Source organism: Bubalus bubalis, chromosome 18 (assembly GCF_019923935.1).
Source record: "Bubalus bubalis isolate 160015118507 breed Murrah chromosome 18, NDDB_SH_1, whole genome shotgun sequence".
NCBI lineage: Eukaryota > Metazoa > Chordata > Mammalia > Artiodactyla > Bovidae > Bubalus > Bubalus bubalis.
Window position 1 is genome coordinate 52,796,251 of NC_059174.1, and position 16,091 is coordinate 52,812,341.

The 16,091-nt window shown below is 62.6% G+C and overlaps 2 protein-coding genes and 1 long non-coding RNA gene across 12 annotated transcripts; 1 reads left to right on the plus strand and 2 right to left on the minus strand.

Moving 5' to 3' along the window:
- Positions 1-317: 317 nt before the first annotated feature.
- Positions 318-4,420, minus strand: SIX5 (SIX homeobox 5). Its single transcript, XM_006067490.4, has 3 exons — positions 3,616-4,420; positions 1,844-2,640; positions 318-1,585 (listed from the first exon to the last, which is right to left on the minus strand). Exons 1-3 carry the CDS (start codon positions 4,416-4,418, stop codon positions 969-971), a joined length of 2,217 nt encoding a protein of 738 aa, XP_006067552.2. The 5' UTR covers positions 4,419-4,420; the 3' UTR covers positions 318-968.
- Positions 4,421-4,714: 294 nt separating this feature from the next.
- On the minus strand, positions 4,715-16,064 carry DMPK (DM1 protein kinase). Of its 8 annotated transcripts, none has more exons than XM_044930772.2 (15): positions 14,723-16,064; positions 12,497-12,588; positions 12,158-12,241; positions 11,972-12,067; positions 11,530-11,678; positions 11,309-11,402; positions 10,804-11,010; positions 10,474-10,722; positions 9,681-9,766; positions 8,257-8,365; positions 7,355-7,512; positions 7,169-7,266; positions 6,962-7,008; positions 6,554-6,639; positions 4,715-5,444 (listed from the first exon to the last, which is right to left on the minus strand). In XM_044930772.2, the coding sequence occupies exons 1-15, from the start codon at positions 14,880-14,882 to the stop codon at positions 5,150-5,152; spliced, it is 2,010 nt and encodes a 669-aa protein (XP_044786707.1). In that variant the 5' UTR covers positions 14,883-16,064; the 3' UTR covers positions 4,715-5,149. The 8 variants fall into 8 exon arrangements, with proteins under 8 accessions (XP_044786707.1, XP_044786706.1, XP_006067554.2 ...); XM_044930771.2 differs by having other exon boundaries at positions 10,459-10,722; XM_006067492.4 differs by having other exon boundaries at positions 5,308-6,216.
- Positions 6,059-12,207, plus strand: LOC102413843. Of its 3 annotated transcripts, none has more exons than XR_003104703.3 (5): positions 6,059-6,201; positions 6,409-6,498; positions 7,212-7,516; positions 10,148-10,716; positions 11,466-12,207. It is a non-coding gene; the product is annotated as an uncharacterized LOC102413843 (long non-coding RNA). The 3 variants fall into 3 exon arrangements; XR_006545848.2 differs by lacking the exons at positions 10,148-10,716; positions 11,466-12,207 and adding exons at positions 8,708-9,792; positions 9,929-10,123; XR_003104702.3 differs by lacking the exons at positions 10,148-10,716; positions 11,466-12,207 and adding exons at positions 7,625-7,679; positions 8,708-9,302.
- Positions 16,065-16,091: the final 27 nt, after the last annotated feature.

A 16,091-nucleotide genomic window follows, 5' to 3' on the forward strand; every position in this document is an offset into this window, starting at 1 on the left:
CCCAGCCCAGAATCCAATGCTTTCCACCCTGTTCAATCTTACCTCACCTTCCTCCTCCTACCCTATTCTATTTATAGATTATTTATTGTTTTCAATGAAATAAAACTTTGTTACCAAAAAGAGACAAGGCCAGCTGACCTGGGCCCTCTTCCTCAGCTCTATTCTCTGCAGACACCTCCCCAAACAGCTCCTCCAATCTGACCTTCAGGCCTGTCCCCGCTCAGGGAGCATGGATCACAAAGCCAGAAACTCAAGGTGTGCTCTCTGTACTTAAGCTTTTCCTTGGGCAAGTTGTTGGAAGGTAACCCACACCCCGGGAGGTTCTAGTTTTGTCTGTTTATTTTAATGGAAATGAAGGCATAACACGTCCTAGAAAAATAAAGATTTAGGATACAAACTAGACACAGGAGTCAGGGTTGCCCCGGTGGTCGGGGATCTTTGGTCTGGGGCTGGACAAGGTACCGGGGGCTCTAGTCCAGGAGGTGCTAACCGAGGACCCTGGCCCACACCCCCCACACCTGTAGGCAGGAAGGGCCCAGATGGGAGGGTCCATGAGTCTCTTGGCACAGGACTGCCCGTCCTCCACCCTGGATTCCAAGCAGTTCTGAGAACGCTGGACATCAGTGGAGCTATTAATAGTGTTTCAGGGAGTGATAGGGAGAGGGCTGGGGGTAGGGGGCAGGGGAAATTCAGCCGTTCGGCAGGGCTTTCAGCTCACAGCTAGTACCAGGTCAAGGGGGGACAGAGCCCCCAAGTCAGGATCCCCAAATCTCCCCATATAGACCAAGGAGAGGGCTGTAACAGAGGCAGCATCCTGTCCAAGGAGTGGACCTCCAGGGCACGGAGAGGTTGAGCGCCAGGCCTGGGAGGGTGTAGTGTGTGTGGGTAGACAGCAGCCGCTGTGAGGGTCCCTCCTCCCTGCCTGGATTTCGAGCACCATTGTCAGGGGAGGCCTGGGGGCCAGCGTGTCACAGTTCCAAGGGCTCTTCCACAGGCACTGACTGTAGCTGCGTCAGGACCTTGGTCTCGGCTTCCAGCCCCTCGTCCACCTCGCCCCCCGCGGTGGCCCCCAGGAGCAGCCCCTCGGGGTCAGGGTCCGGCAGCCTCAGCACAGTGTGGGGGGCCTGTGTTCCCAGCCCCTTCTCTTCCTCTAGCAGCCCCTCGGTGCCGGCGCTCAGTTCCAGCCCGGCTGGCCAGATGGGCACGGCTGCGGGCGACAGCAGCAGCCCCTCGGGCGGGGGTGCCGGGAAACCGGGCAGGAGGCCAGAGGAGTCTGGGGAGAAGGGCAGGCTGGGGGTGGAGGCAGCGGGGGTAGGGGGCGGCTGGGGTGGCTGCTGTGCAGGAAGTGCGCCTAAGGCGTGGGCATCCGGAAGAGCGGGGCTGGTGGCCACCGGGAGGGCTCCTTCGGGCACCGAGATGGCTGTGTCTGGCTTCAGGGGCAGGGCCAGGCTGGGGGCGGGTGGCAGGACCTGGGAGACCAGCATGCTGGTGGGGAAAGTGGCGGTGAGGATGATCTTGCCCTGCTGCACGGCCACACCTGTCACGATGGGACTGCCAGACACAGGGTTGGCCAGCAGGAAGTTTCCTGTGGGGAGAGGGGGGAGCCAAGGCACCCAGGTGAGGATGAAGCCTATGGAGGGCAGGCACAGGGATTAACCAGAGGCAGAAGGAGCCCCTTCAGGGTCAGTGTGAGGCCAAGTCTTTCTGGCCTGAGCCTCAGGAGGGTCTGGGACCCGCCAGGGAAGAGCTCCCCTCCCTCCACTGCAGTCCCAGGAGGCGCACCAGCAGCATTCCCCTCCCCAAAACAAGTGCACCCCACTACCCAGCCACCAGAAGGGGTTACCTGGGGTAGTGGCTGAAGGCAGCTGCAGCGCAGTCACGCCCACGCCGGAGTTGATCAGGTGCACGTTGGCAGGGCCCGAGGCACCAGCCACCTTCACTGGGCTGCCTGGCCCAGCTGCCAACAGCTGCAGCGGCCCCACAGCCTGGGGCAGGGTCACCACCTGTGAGGTGGGCACCACCTGGGGCAGGTTCAACAGCGGGGAGGTGGGGCCCAGGCCAGCAGGGTAGCCAGGGGGTGGGGAAAGTGGCACCACTTGGGGAGCAGCCATGGAAGTCACTGGTCCTGGGGGCAGTGGAAATGTGGCTGCGGTAGGGGGGCCAGGCACCACTTGGGGCAGAGGCGTAGGGACCTCCTCTCCAGGGGGCCCTGAAGCAGTCACCTGAGCCCCCTTGGTCTCCGGGGCTTCAGGCTGAGCCTCCTCCAGTCGAACCTCCCCGGTCTGAGGGTCCAGGACCAGGGAGGTCTTGCCCTCGCTCGCCCCTTGGGGGCTGGGCTGTGGAGCAGGGGCACCCCCAGTGAGCAGCAGGGGGCCCAGGCCGGAGGCCTCGCCCAGGGCCAGGCTGTTGATGATGACGGGGCTCCCATTGAGGAGCACTGCTGGAGAGCTGCCGGCGGCCAGGAAGCTCCCATTCACCAGGATGGAGGAGGAGGCAGGGCACGGTGCGGGAGGGGAGGCCCCGGCCAGGAATATGGAGCCTGGCGCTGGGCCCTCGGCAGCCGCCGAAGCCGCCCCCCTCTCCAGGTCCTCAGGACTGCGGCTGGACTCGTCCTCAGTAGTGGGGTTTCCATCAGACTCGCTGGCCAGAGAGAGGATTGTGAGTGGTGGACTCATGCTGTGTTTCCCCTCGGGCCAGCCCCATTCCTGCCGGGAGCCAGCGGCAAAGTGCTCCGAGGAAGCACAAGCCGCCCACTGCCTCCCCATGTTCCCCAGCCCAAAATTTTGTGGGCAATTTCAGGGAGTTAATGAAACCTCCTCTCTGAGACCCCAGGGAGGAGTCCCTGCAAGCCTGGTCCTGATACCACTGCCCAAAGGTTCAAGCTGAACGCTGAGGGTGAAAGGGGGCCCTCCTCTCCCAACTCCTCGGCTTTAGGATCCGGGAGGCTGAGCAACCGGGCTGCCCGAAGTCTCCAGAGTCCGCCTGAAAACAGCCGAGTGGCTTTGGAGACACTAAGGAGGGATTCGCCAGCTCAGTTCCCGGTGCCCAACCCCCCCTTTCCCCTCCCCCCGGGCGTCGGAGAAGGAGCGAGAGGCCGGCGCGCAGGGTGGGAGGGGAAGGGCTTGGGTTACAGGGAAACCGGAGCTGGGGAAGGTTCACGTTTCACAACAAAGACAGACGACGGACCACGCTGTTTGGGCCCTGGGGGGGGGGGGGGGGGGGGGGGCGGGAGAGACGATGAGACAGCCGCGGTCAGGGAAGGACTGGCCGCGAAGGGGCCTGAAGAAGCCCCTACGCCCGGGAGCGAGGACAAAGGCCACTCCTTTCCCGCAGCCCCTTTTTCTCACTGCCGCCCCCAAGTCTAGCCGCGGGCGCGGATGGGATCTGGGACTGAGCTTTGAGTGGAGTAGAGGGAGGCGGTCTCCGCAGCCTCTGCGAGAGGAGCAGCGGTGTCAGGGTGGAGGGCTGGGCGAGTGCCTAGTTAATCCACGCGGATTCCTCGCGCTCGGCGGGCGCCTGAGGGTGTGAGGGGGGGCGGTGTCCGAGGACAACGGGTCTGGGAGAGGGGGGTACGTCCCCGGGAAAGCCGGACTAGCGCCGCCCCGGGCCCCTCACCTCTTGCAGGGCGCGCCGCCGCCGCCCCCGGTCCGGTCGCGCTGTCGTCGGTTCTTGAACCAGTTGCTGACTTGCGTGAGCGAGAGGCCGGTGAGCGTGGCCAGGCGGCGCTTCTCGTCCGGCGTGGGGTAGCGGTTGCCGCGATAGCAGGCCTTCAGCGCGGCGCGGGAGCGCTCCTTGAAGCAGTAGACGGTCTCCTCGCCGTCCCAGATGGTCTTGGGCAGCGGGAATTTCTTGCGCAGACGGTACTTGTCCACCGCGCCCAGCGCGCGGCCGCGGGCCCGCTCGGCCTCGTGGTAGCGCGCGCGCAGGTAGAGGTCCTGAAGGAAGGCGTGGTGGGCGGCGGGGAAGGGGCGGCTCTCGAGCAGCCGGTAGAGCTCGGCGTACTCGCCTCGCTGGAAGGCAACCAGGGCCCGAGCGCGCAGCACAGGATCGCTGCCACGTAGGCGCTCGGCCGGGGGCAGTGCGCCCAGGAAGCGGCTCAAGCGGCCGGCGTGGCCCGCCTGTAGCAGCGCCTCGCACACGCACGCCACCTGCTCCGGCGAGAAGCGGAGCCCCGTGGGCGGCTCGGCAGCGGCCTCGGGGGGCGACCCGGGGACGCCTGGGGATCCGGGGCCCTCCACTTTCACCGCCGTTTCGCCCGCCCCGGCCCCGGCCGCCGCCGCCGCCTCACCCTCGGCCGCCTGCAAAGTCTGCAGGAGCTGGCGCGCTTCCTCCTCCTCTTCTTCGGTCGCCGCCGCGGCTACCACTGCCTCCCCCCCGGCCGCCGGCCTCGCGTTCGGCTCCGCAGGCAAGGTAGCCATGTTTTGCAACTTTGGGAAGTTCCTCCCTCCTTCTCCTCCCTCGGGCTTTCCCCAGCCCCCTCCCCCGCCCGTCTCCCCTCCCCACCCCACCCCACCCCCCACTTCGTGCTTCCCGATCTCCCGCGGACCCGCGTCTCCCCTCCTCAACACCGATGCCAGGCCCAGCTCTCTACTAGGGTCTCTGTCCCAGTGTCTGTGTGTGTGCCCGTCCCCCTCCCTGTCTGTCCGTGATTCTCCCTTTGTTTTCCCTCCGCCTCAGGCCGCGCTTTTTGCCTCCCCCCGCGTGTGCCTCTGGCTCAGGGCCTCAGTTTCCCCATCGGGACAACGGAGAAGGTAACGGGCCGTCCGGGAGGGTTAAGGGCGCGAAGCCACCTCTGCCCCGAGACTAAGCTTCTGCACGCCGCCGTCTCCAGGGTCCTCCGAAGGCCCCCCTCACTCCCCATCTCGGCCCACGCTCCGCCCCTCGGAATTCCCGGCTCCGCAGGGGGGCGGGTCTGGTTGGGAGAAAGGGCGGGGGAAACGGGCTGGAAAGTTTGCAGCAACTTTTCTCGAGCCTAAGTCTCTGGAGCGGATGAGCGTGGCCCGCGCAGGCGCAGTGGTAGGAGGATGGCTGCGCTAGCTGCCAGTCCAGCCCGCCTCTTCAACGCTGTCGAATGGCACAGCTGGGCCACAGCTGGACAATGGGCGGTGCCTCCGAGGGGCCTGCTCGTCTTCTCCTATTGGCCGGCTGCCTAGGCCACGCCCCCAGCCCTACCCCCACCCGATTCGTCCGCTTCGCCTCCCGCTAGCTTCCTGCCAGGCCATTGGCCGCCTCCGCTCGCCTTCCGATTGGCCCGCTGAGCAGCCTCTTGCCCTCGACTCAAGCTGCGGACCCCAAGGAATTTCAGAATTTTGGGCAGACGGAAGGGCCTTTTATTCGCGAGGATCGGGGGTGGGGGTCCTAGGTGGGGAAAGACAATAAATATCGAGGAATGTCGGGGTCTCAGTGCATCCAAAACGTGGATTAGGGTGCTGGGGTCCTGGAGCCTGTCAGCGGGTCAGAGGAAAGGTCAATAAATACCCAAACTGCCGAGGCGGATGGAGCCGGCGGGCTCCGAGAGCAGCGCATGTGAGAAGGAGGGCGCGAGAATCCCGGAAAAAGCGGGGCTGTCAAAAACAAAGATTCCCAAGAAAGCAGGCGGAGCTCGCGCTAGACTTTCGCTGCGGAAAGACAGCCTTCCTGAGGGGGCGGGGCCTCATGCACAAGGAGGATTTGTGGTTTGCGAGCCAATGTGGGGGGGTGCCTGGAGGATGAGAAACAGATGAGCCCTGGCCCTGCTGCCTTCTGTAGGTCGCAGCTTGCCCATCCACGTCGGGGGCCTCAGCTAGGCAGGCGGAAGAGGTCCGCGATCCCCCCCCAGCAGCAGCAGCAGCAGCAGCAGCAGCAGCAGCATTCCCCGCTACAAGCCTCCCTGGAGCCGCAGCCCCGGATCCTCCCTCCCCGGCCGCCAGGGGGCGGGCCCGGATCACGGGGCTGAAGCTGGGGCGGAGACCCACGCTTGGAGTGTTGTGAACTGGGAGGCGATGGGAGGGGCTTCTGGGCCCTGCCTCGGTCACCCAACCCTCCAGCAGAGCCCGAGTGTAGAACAGGCTCGGGTTCTAGGGTTCAGGCGGAGAAGGCGGCTCCCGGGCGGGGTCAGACTGCGGTGAGATGGCCGGCGCAGGCCACCAACCCAATGCAGCCCAGGGCGGCGGCAACAGCCAGAGCAGCGGCGAACAGGAGCAAGGAACGCGCCTCCGATAGGTCAGGCCTAGGGACCTGCAGGGAGAGGGCGAGGGTCAGCGCCCAGCGACACGAGCCTCTGATTGGCTCCCGGGACTTGCCCCGCCTACGCCTAAGAGGGTCCACAACCCCCGGAACCCGCCCCGCCCCCCTCACAGGGCGGGTAGCTCTGGTTGGCCGGCTCGCAAACCTAAGTCTTGTCCGAACTCATTATTGGCTGCTTCCTAGAGACCTGTGTTGATTGGCTGCCCGAGAACCCTCCCCTCCCCACCGCTGGCCGAGCCCCGCAGAGGCGCTGCTAAGCAGAGGCGATTTCGGGTACGTGGAGCTGGGCGGGGGCGCGCGGCGGGCGGGCGTGAGCAGCCGGACGTACCCTGGCAGGGAGCAGCAGGTGGCGGCGGTGCATGGGGCCTGGCCCCACCAGCGGGCATTGGCCCAGAGCCACGGCCGGGGGGCCATCTAGCTGGAGAGAGAAGGGACAGGTGACCCGATCTGAGCCCCGCTCGGCCCGGCCGCCCTCGGCGGGGGGCGAGAGACAGCGAGGGGAGTCGAGGTCAGAGAGGTTATCTAGGGAGACCCCAAATGGGATATCCCGAATGGGGATATGGTGAGAAGCCTAAACGAGGGAGATCTGGTCGATGTGGGGTGAAGGGAGAATATCTACTGACTGCAACTACAAAGAGAGGGGAGCCCTAAATCTGGATGGGGGTATGGGGTGACAGAGACAGGGGCAGCAGACAGGGGCAGCAGGCTTGACGCAGGGGAAAAAGAGGGGTCTTACATGGGAAGGTGGATCCGTAGCCCGGGGACTGGGGACCCCCGTGACAGCTGGAAGGAGAAGAGAGAGGCGTAGGGCGCGTGGAGGGACGACGAGGGCGGTGGCGCGGCGTGCCCCAGCCTGGCCCCTCGCCCTCCCCCAGGTGTGTACACCTGCCGCGGGCCCACCTCCCCCGGGCACCTCAGGGAAGGGGGCGGGTGAGGGACTCGCCTGCGGCTCCCCCGGCCTGAAGCAACTCCATCCTCTCCTGCAGCTGCCGGACGTGCGCCTCCAGGTCGCGGTTCCGAGCCTGGGCCTCCCGGAGTTGACTGCGGGGAGGTGAGGACCGTGAGCCCTTGAGGCTCTGGCTTGAGAGGCTGCTAAAGGTGGTGACTGCCCCCGGGCCCCGACCCCGACCTGGCGAAGTTCTGGTTGGCCTTATGGATGGCCGCTAGCTCCTGGCTCAGGCTCTGCCGGGTCAGCACCTCCTCCTCCAGGGCCTCCTGGAGCTCCCGCAGCGTCACCTCCGGCTCTGCCACCACCTCCGGAATGGTCTCCGGAACTGCCGCTTCAGCCTGGGTATGGAAACGGGGCTTAGGGTGGCCTGAGGCCTGGGGAGCATTCAAGGCTTGAGCATAGATTGCAGGACTGGGGTCCTCCCTTGACCTCTATTCCTGCACCCCCTAGATCCTTCTGGAATCTCCACAGCTCCACAGTGATCCAGACTCACTCCTTTGGAGGGGTAATGCCAGCCCAGTCCTACTCATCTCCAGCCTTTACTCTGGTCTCCTCCCATGCACACCAAAACCAAAGGGCTGTTCCTACAACACTGCCCAACTTGACCAGGTCCCTCCTCTGCTCAGATTGTCTCCAGCCCTTCAGAGCCTTCAGGAGGAGGCACACCACACTGAAAGGCCCTGTCTGGTGTGCCTGGGCTGGCCTCAGCCACCCCACTCCTCATTCTTCACCGTCCTTTCTCCCGGAACAGTGCAGCCTTACCACACTCCTTTCACATTTAAGAGCAAAATCAGCTGGTTCCCACCTCAGAGCCCTTACTCTTAAGCTTCTCTTTGCTTTTCCTCCTTCTCCGGGGCTTCCCCTCCCATAAGAGTCCCCCTCCATGCATTAGAAATTAGAACTCAGTGACCTGTTCTAATTTCTTTGTGAGGGTCACGTCTGACCGAAGTAGCCTTGTCTCTACTTGGTCTTCCACCCCTTTCTATTGAGGAAGTTCCCAGAAGGTCCAGCATTCCATGGCACACAGTATCCCTGAAGGCCTTCCCTTCTCATCCCTCACTGACTCTCCTCCAGGGACTCACCGTTTCCTCTAGCGGGGGCACTGTGGGTTCCAGGCTGGGCTCTTGCAATGGCTCAGGCAATGGCTCGGCCTCCAGTTCCATGGGCGTGGAGCCTAGGATCTCATCATCCCTGGGGAGAGGAGGCGGCCAAGGGGTGGGAGGGTGAACTGGCCTCACCCCAGAGGCTGCTAATCCCCTGGGTTTAGAGCCAGGACAACCTAGCCTATGCCCTGGGGCAGCCAGACCTGAAGTCTCTGTGGTTTAAGGAGGGGAAGAGGCAGAGTGAAGGGGACAAATTGCCAGGCTGGGGGTGGGGGGTGGGGAACAGGTCCTCCTCTTGTTAGGAAAAGGCCAGCCCCTGGCATGGCCTCAGGCCCCTGGATGCTGAGCTTCCCTTCTTTGGGAACCTGGAGTCAAGACACCCATGTTCTAAGATCTTCCCTTCCCCTCTGTCTCCATGTCCCTTTCTCAGGCTCCTCTCCTTAGGGACTTAGGAAGTGAGGGGCACACTGCCCAGCTCTGGCAACCTCCGAAGAGGTGGTCTTCAGATTGGGTGTGGGATTCCAAGACTGACAGTAGAGAGCAGTCTACGCCCTCAGACCCAGGTGCTGGGAGGAAGACAGACCCTCCCAAGGAATATGAAATTGCAATAAAAGTGATGTTCCCTCCAACTCAGCAGTCCTTCTTACGGAACTGGTCCTCAAGGACCCAATGACCCTGGACGAGGATAAAGACCTTTGCCAAGACCAATTCGTGGCTGTTCATCCAGCTTAGGTCAGGACAGAGAGGCTGGTTGACTAAGTCCTGCCGGTCCAGTTGGGAGAGCACTCCCCAGCAGGTCAGGATTGTGTGGTAGTTTGTTCGTGATAAGAAATGGCATTTGCAGTATATTGTCCAATAACAGAACGGGTTAGAATACAGCATGTTCCCACAGTTGTTAAGGAGGTATGTGTGTGTGAGCCAGGGACCGCTGCTGCTGGCGGGCTTCATCTGATATAATTGTGATAAGCAAATGTATTATTTGCAGAATCAATGTTTTAAAAAGCCTTTGTGGTTATGTAATTCAATGAGTCTGTGTTCTTTTAAGACTGACTTAACAATTCTAAACTCCTTATTTTCTAAGACTGTGAGGTCCCATGACTGTACACTAGACATGGAAAAGTGGAAAGTGAGAAGATTCTGCAAGGCCAAGTCTGTGACTCTGAGGTTTTACAACTGAATCTAAATTTCAAAGTTCTCATGGTCTGAGAATTTAAGGTCTTGCAACTCTGGGCTCCTAAAAGTCCTTACTTCCCAAGACGATAAGGTTCCAAGATTGATCCTGCAAGTCTCCTGGGCGCCATCAGGGCAGGATGTGATAACCTGGAGCAGCCCCCAGGGCCTCTTGGGGGGCCTTTCCCCCTCCCCCATCCACTCCTTTCAGGCTGCAAAGGGGCCATGCTTACCTGAGGGCCATGCAGGAGTAGGAGTAGCCCACGAAAGGCAGGTGGACACCCAGTGGCATGCCTTCCTGCATGTCTGACAGCGTCTCCTAGGCAAGAGAAACCCAGATGTGAGGTGAGCAGCAGCTGTCAGGACTGGCCCCTCACCCATTCCCAGTGTTGGCTTAAGTGCCCACCACTCCCCACCCCAGCCCGGGGTCTATCTAAAGTGGACTCCACATAATTTTATTACATCCTGCTGTTTCCTTCAGGGCACTTGCCACAGTAAAGGTATATCTTCTCCTAACTGTAAGTAGAGGAGGGTGGGGACCAGGGCTGATTTGGTCCATGAGTGTCCCCAGTAGTGCCCAGCACAAAGGCAGTCAGACAGAGCAAGCCTGGGGGAGCTTGTACCAACAGCTGAGGGAGAGAAGGCCTAAGGAAGGGAGGGGGGTTCCTCTATGGTGCTTTCTCACCTCTCATCCTTCCAGGTCACGTAGCCCCCTCCTCCAGGAAGCCCTCCAGGACCTTTCATGCTACATCAGGAGGCACGCCCCCTGCACCTCCCCGCCCGTCTCAGCCCTGATCCCTCTGGGGCGTCACTGTCAGGGACAAGTCTGGGTCTCCCACTGGACTGTGAGTCTAGGTCACTGCTGGCTTCCCAGTACTTGGCCCCCACAGAGCAGGGGTTCTGGGGAAGCACTTATTTCAGGACCCCAGGAGGAGGGTACTCTCCTAACCTCAGTGTTATGGCGGAGGTATGAGGGGTACCTTCTGCAGAGCTGGGGTCGCAGGTACCTACCCCGCCCCCGCTCACCATGGCAGTGAGCCCGTCCTCCACCATATCGAAGTTGCACGTGTCCGTGGCACCCTCGAAATCTGGCGTGAAAGGAGGAACGCTGTCTCGGAGGCTGTCCCATTCAAGGCCAAAGAAGAAAGGATGCTTCCGGAAATCCCCTGCTCCGTTCCGGCCCAGGCGCACCTCCGGGGGACACAGCAGCTGCTGGATGAGGTCTCGAGCCTCCTCGGGGACGCCTGTGTCGGCCAGCGGGAGAGAGAGGTGCTCCTGCTCGGAAGGGGCGGGGAAGAGGGGCTGTTACCTGGGAGCCTTCGAGGAGAGGTCACGGGCTCCCCGGGCGGTGCTCACCCTGTAGTGCACGATCTTGCCATAGGTCTCGGCGGTGGAGTCGGCGTAGAAGGGCGTCTGCCCATAGAACATTTCATAGGCGAACACGCCCAGCGCCCACCAGTCACACTCGGGCCCGTAGCTGCCAGTCCCCGGCCCGCCGCCCACCGCCTGCAGGATCTCGGGAGACAAGTAGTCCGGGGTGCCCACAGCCACCAGCGACCGCACCTGAGCCAACAGGACCATTAGCTGAGCTTGGCCCCGCCCCTCCTATCTCTGACTCCGCCTCCTCCTAACCTCGCCCCTGCAGCTTAGTCCCTCCTTCTGCCTGTTCTAACACCGAGCCCCCACAAGCAGGCTTAGTCCTGGTCTCCTCTTTCCCCTCCATATCTGGTCCTGCCCTCACACTGGCTCGGCCTGCACGCCTCAGGCCCGCCCCACACCCTGCCCCTCCGGTTCCGTCCTCCACCCCGACCCCACCCCTTATTGGTCGCTGGAGCTGCCCCAGGACCGACACACGGCTCACCGTTCCATCCGCCCGCAACTTGAGGCAGGAGCCGAAGTCGGCCAAGCGGATGTGTCCGCAGCGGTCCAGCAGGATGTTGTCCGGCTTGATGTCCCTGCGCGGAGGGAAGAAGGAAGGGGAGGGGGATACGCGAGCCTCTCTCTCGTTGTCTCACCAGGCCCCACCCTCTGAAGGATCACAGCTCTCCGATTCCCGCGCCCCTGGGCCCCGGCAGCGCCCACCTGTGCACGTAGCCCAGCCGGTGCACCGAGTCTATGGCCATGACAATCTCGGCCAGGTAGAAGCGCGCCATCTCGGCCGGTATCCGCTCCCCAAACTTGCTCAGCAGCGTTAGCAGGTCCCCGCCCACGTAGTACTCCATGACAAGGTACTGGGAGGGGGCGTGTTATGGGGGTCGGTACCCCGACTGGGCACCGATCTCTGACATCCCAGGACAAAGACTCCCAGAGACGCCCCATCTCTGGGCAGAGACCCCACAGGCGCAGCCACAAGAGATTTCCCAGGCCAAAACAGACACCCTCCCCCACCCCCAATCCTCGTTCCTCCAGGATGTCACTAGACAGAAATTCATTCCCCACCAAGAGAGTCAGGGAGAAAGAGAACCCAAAGACCTTCCCCAATGTCCAGAGTATGGAACCCACAGTCGCCCAGCCTGGGGCTCACCAGGTAGTTCTCGTCCTGGAAGGCGAAGTGCAGCTGCGTGATCCAGCGCTGGTCCCCGTTCACCAACACGTCCCTCTCTTCGCGGAAGCACGACACCTGCGGGACACCCGGAGCTGAAGCGGGCGGGGGAAGGGGGCGACGCAAGGGGGGATCCTCAGTACCCTGCCCACCCAGCCCGGCCCTCACCTCGCCTCTCTTCAGCATGTCCCATTTATTCATGATCTTCATAGCATACACTTGGCCTGTCTGCTTCATCTTCACCACCGCCACCTGAAGGCCCAAACAGGGTAACCGGGCGGAGGTGGACAGGAGACACCCGGGATCCCGCGGAAAGGACTCCGCCCGTAACCCGGCCCAGGCGTGGCCCCGCCCCCCACAAGCCACGCCCATCGGCCTCAAGCCACGCCTTAGGCTCTAAACTCAGTCATTCATCACTTTCTCAGGCCTGTCTCCTACATCCCCCTCCCACTGTAGGAAAACGCAGGTTCCAGCCCCACTGAGCCGCCTTGGCTGCTCCAGGCTCACCTCGCTGAACGCCCCGCGTCCGATCACCTTCAAAATCTCGAAGTCATCTCTCTGCAGTCGGACCTCCTTAAGCCTCGCCGCGATGGGCTCCACTGGAGGCGTGGAGGGAACCAGAATCACAGGGACTGACATTGGAGACCAGGCAGTCCCACCCTCGGTCCCCTGTCCTTGCCTCTGCCCTGAGGGCTCTCTGCCTCCGTCTTCACATAAACGTTTTGTGAGGTTTGGGGGGCCCTAAACTGCCCTCCTATGGAGAGAGGTGTGATGTCTGTGAACCCCTTTCTGGGACAGACATTAGGCCAGAGGGCTCTCCGGGGTGCAGGATGAACGGGTTGAGGTAACAAGTCTGCTGAAAGGAGTCTGTGATGAACAGAGAGAGAAGAAACAGGCCCAGTTCACAGAGCTCCTGGGGCGTCAGTCTCGACTCCCGGTGACCTGGCCCACCCCCAGCGCGCTCTCTCATTCAGTCTGTCTTGCGTTATGGCCCAGAGCCTGCAATTTAATCCAGCACCTTAGGCTCAGATACAGGTGGCTTGTGGCCCACACTTTGGGAAATCCCGAGTTTAGGGTTGGGGCCAGGAGAAGGAGCAGGAGAGGGAGACGAAGCCAGCGTGGATCTACAGCCTGGGCACCAGAGCTGCAGACGCGGTCAAATGCGTTCTCTCTGTGTTCTCAACTCCAGGAGGAGGTTTTACTATCACTCCTTATCTACAGATAGGGAACCAAGACCCAAGACAGGTGAAGTCCTCTGCCCAAGGTCCTAGAGCCAGCAATGTGGCAGAGGGCAGTTTGGGAGAGAGAGGGCAGAGGGTGGAGGCAGGCGATTCAGGGGCAGGGGGACAGGGAGGCCTGGAAGAGGCTGGGAGCCTCCGAGGCAGGAGGGAGAGGGAGATGGGTATAGCTAAGGATAAGGGAAGATACTGTGGGTTACGGAGAGGGTTTGGGGTTTGGGGTTCGGGGACAGTGGGCAGGCTGGGAAGCAGCAGCCAGGGCCCAGGACGGGGGAGGGAGGAGAGAGCCAAGACATTGAGCCCTTTTAAGGCAGCGGGAACCCAGGCCCCCTCCCCCGCCCCGGCAGCCTGACAGGGGAGGGGCAGCAGGATGCTGCCCGGGCCACAAAAGGAGCGCTCCTTACAGGAGTGCTGATTCCTGTCCCCGCCTCAGGTCTCAGTTTATCCTGCAGCAAGAAGGGGGCTGAGAGAGTTACTAAGGGCTGGGGGGATGTGAGGAGAAGGTTCTCCCAGAGGCCAAGTACTTGGCCTCCACCTTCCCATCTGCAAAATGAGGAGAGAAGCAGGGCCTGGGTCAGAAAGGGATGGACACGAGAGGGAGCAGAAGGCAGAGAGAGAGGACACAGGGACGGGGACAGGGACACACAGGGTCCCAGGACCAGGAGCAGGCTACTGAGGGCCAGAATGGCAGATGTCAGAGAGACAGAAACCTGAGTGCACCAGAACCCCGGCCAGGAAGGGCTGAGGGCAAACGAAGCAGGAGGCTGAGGCTAAACCATCTTCCCTGCGGACCTGTCTCCAGGGGAACACTCAGCTAGAAGGGACTTGGGGGGGGGGGGGGGCATGCAGCATGGAACCTGCAGAGAAAGTGGGCCCTCCCAGAAGAACCCTGGTTGTTCCTCCTCCAACGAGGGGGTGCTGGGTGATGCCTGTCTGCAGAGCTGGTTCTCCCTGGGGCCTGAGTCACCGCGCCCTCCCAGGGCCTGGGCACCTGTTGGGGCAGCTGGAAAGGCTGGCGCCGAACACCTGTCCGTCGGCCGCACCCCTGGCAGCTGCCCTGTTCTGTCTCTCCTGCTCCCCCTGCACTCTGGCAGGGTGGAGGGCCATGGAGCCCATTTTGGTGGTGGTGGTGGGGAGTTCCCTAGGAGACAGGGCTCCCCAGCAGGTCCCTAGGCCTAGACTCGGGGAGGGGGTACAGGGGGACCACAAGAGGCAGCGCCCAGCCCAGCTGACCATGGCTCCCAAGTCTTGGTTCTGAGTCATGGCTACCCTGGCCTCTGCTGACCCCGCTCTGCCCTGCCCAGTGGGGCACAGGGGGAGGCACACGTCGCCCCAAGTTCTGGGCTCCTGAATGGGAAGCTCGCCCTATGTCCATCCTGCCCCCAGCAACCAGCCCAGAGCCACCTCCTCCCTCTGCCCTGCCCCCATCCCCAAACCTGGGCCGGGGGTAGGGGGTAGAGGGTGGAGAAGCCCCTGCAGAAAGGTGGGCACTCACCCCACTCCAAGAAGTCGGCCACATACTTGTCCTGGGCCAAGTCGGAGGCGCCCAGCTCCTGGTGGACGCCCAGGAGAAGGTCGAGCAGGGGCTCCAGCCCCAGGAAGCCGGGGTCCAGCACCAGCTGCTGGAGCCGCCTCAGCCGCACCTCGGCTGACATGTCGGGCAGGCAGCACCATGGCCCCCTCCCTGGGCCCGGGGCTCAGGGTCCTCCCTTCACGGGGCCTGAAGGGCCCTGTGGGGGCCCCGGCCGCATGTCTGCCTGTCCCTGGCTGTCCCCTGGGCCTCTCTGGCCACTTCTCTCCGCTGGCTGCGAGGGCCTCCTCCCTTTCTCCCCACCCCTAGGGCCGGCCCCCTCCAGCCTCCTGGCCTTAACCCCTCACAAGCCAGGGCCCCCCCACTCCCGCCTCCCTGGGCCCCTCAGAAAGCTTCAGCATGAGGTGGGGGGCAGTGGAGAATCTCAACCCTCAAACTCTCCCCCTCCCCCACCGAAAAGGCCTAGCACGGGTGTGACCGATGGCAGAGATGAGCCCTCCCATTCCCCGGAGGGGACCAATTGAGGTTCAGAGTGATCTGGTAACACCCCTCCCAAGCTCTGGAGCTGGGAGGGGAGAAAAAGGGGTGAGGCCTGGGAAGAGGGGGCAGGAGGCCAGGGCAGCTTTGCGGGTGACTCAGCCAAGGATTCAGACTTTGGGACGGTTTAAATTTAGCCCTCAGGCCCTGTTTTACACTGCCTCTTTTTTTTTTTTTTTTGGCAGGAGGTGGGGAAGGGGCGGTGAGAGAATCGGGAACGGAGGCCCTCAGCAGCCAGGACCAGGGGTGACCCACTGGCCAAAGCCAGGGGAGCCAAAGGAGCCCCCAAAATAGCTCCCTGGACCCTGGCTGCACAGCCACATTCCTGCCCAGGCTAGGATTAGAAACAGAAACATTTCGGGGGGTGAAGGGCGGAGCGGGACGACACTACTCCCTGTGGCTCCAGAGAGCCGCCAGGAGGGATTTTCGTTGTTCTTTCCAGGGTGGACAGTCCTCCCGGAGGAAACCGTGGTCTCTGGTTGGCCCTGGATGCCGGGGCCCCCTGGCCGAGCGAGCAGGCCAAGGTTTGTGCTGGCAGCAGGTCACTCAGGGGACCTCGGGGGCTCCCTGGGGACCCGTCACTTATGATTTGGACACTTTGAAAAGGCAACTTTAAAAACACCCACTGAAGACCTTGAAGGGGTCCTGGCGGCTCCCTTCCCTCTGAGAGTTTGGGGGCGGGGGCGGTGTGAGGGATCCTCCCCATCTGAAGGGCCCTGCCCCCAGCCGGCCAGCAACTGACCCACCAGCTCTGTGCCCCTGGCACCGCCCTCCTCCAGTCTTGTTTTTCCTGCCA

Excerpts from the sequence above, each read along its gene's own strand:
- SIX5 (XM_006067490.4), bottom strand. The coding sequence starts at position 4,418 with ATGGCTACCTTGCCTGCGGAGCCGAACGCGAGGCCGGCGGCCGGGGGG. Across the intron at positions 2,641-3,615 it reads GGCGGCGCGCCCTGCAAGAG|CGAGTCTGATGGAAACCCCA; the intron begins GTGAGGGGCCCG and ends CTCTCTGGCCAG. Across the intron at positions 1,586-1,843 it reads GCCTTCAGCCACTACCCCAG|GAAACTTCCTGCTGGCCAAC; the intron begins GTAACCCCTTCT and ends CTCTCCCCACAG.
- DMPK (XM_044930771.2), bottom strand. The coding sequence starts at position 14,882 with ATGTCAGCCGAGGTGCGGCTGAGGCGGCTCCAGCAGCTGGTGCTGGAC. Across the intron at positions 12,068-12,157 it reads ACATGCTGAAGAGAGGCGAG|GTGTCGTGCTTCCGCGAAGA; the intron begins GTGAGGGCCGGG and ends GGTGTCCCGCAG. Across the intron at positions 7,513-8,256 it reads TGCCCCCGCTAGAGGAAACG|GCTGAAGCGGCAGTTCCGGA; the intron begins GTGAGTCCCTGG and ends TTCCATACCCAG.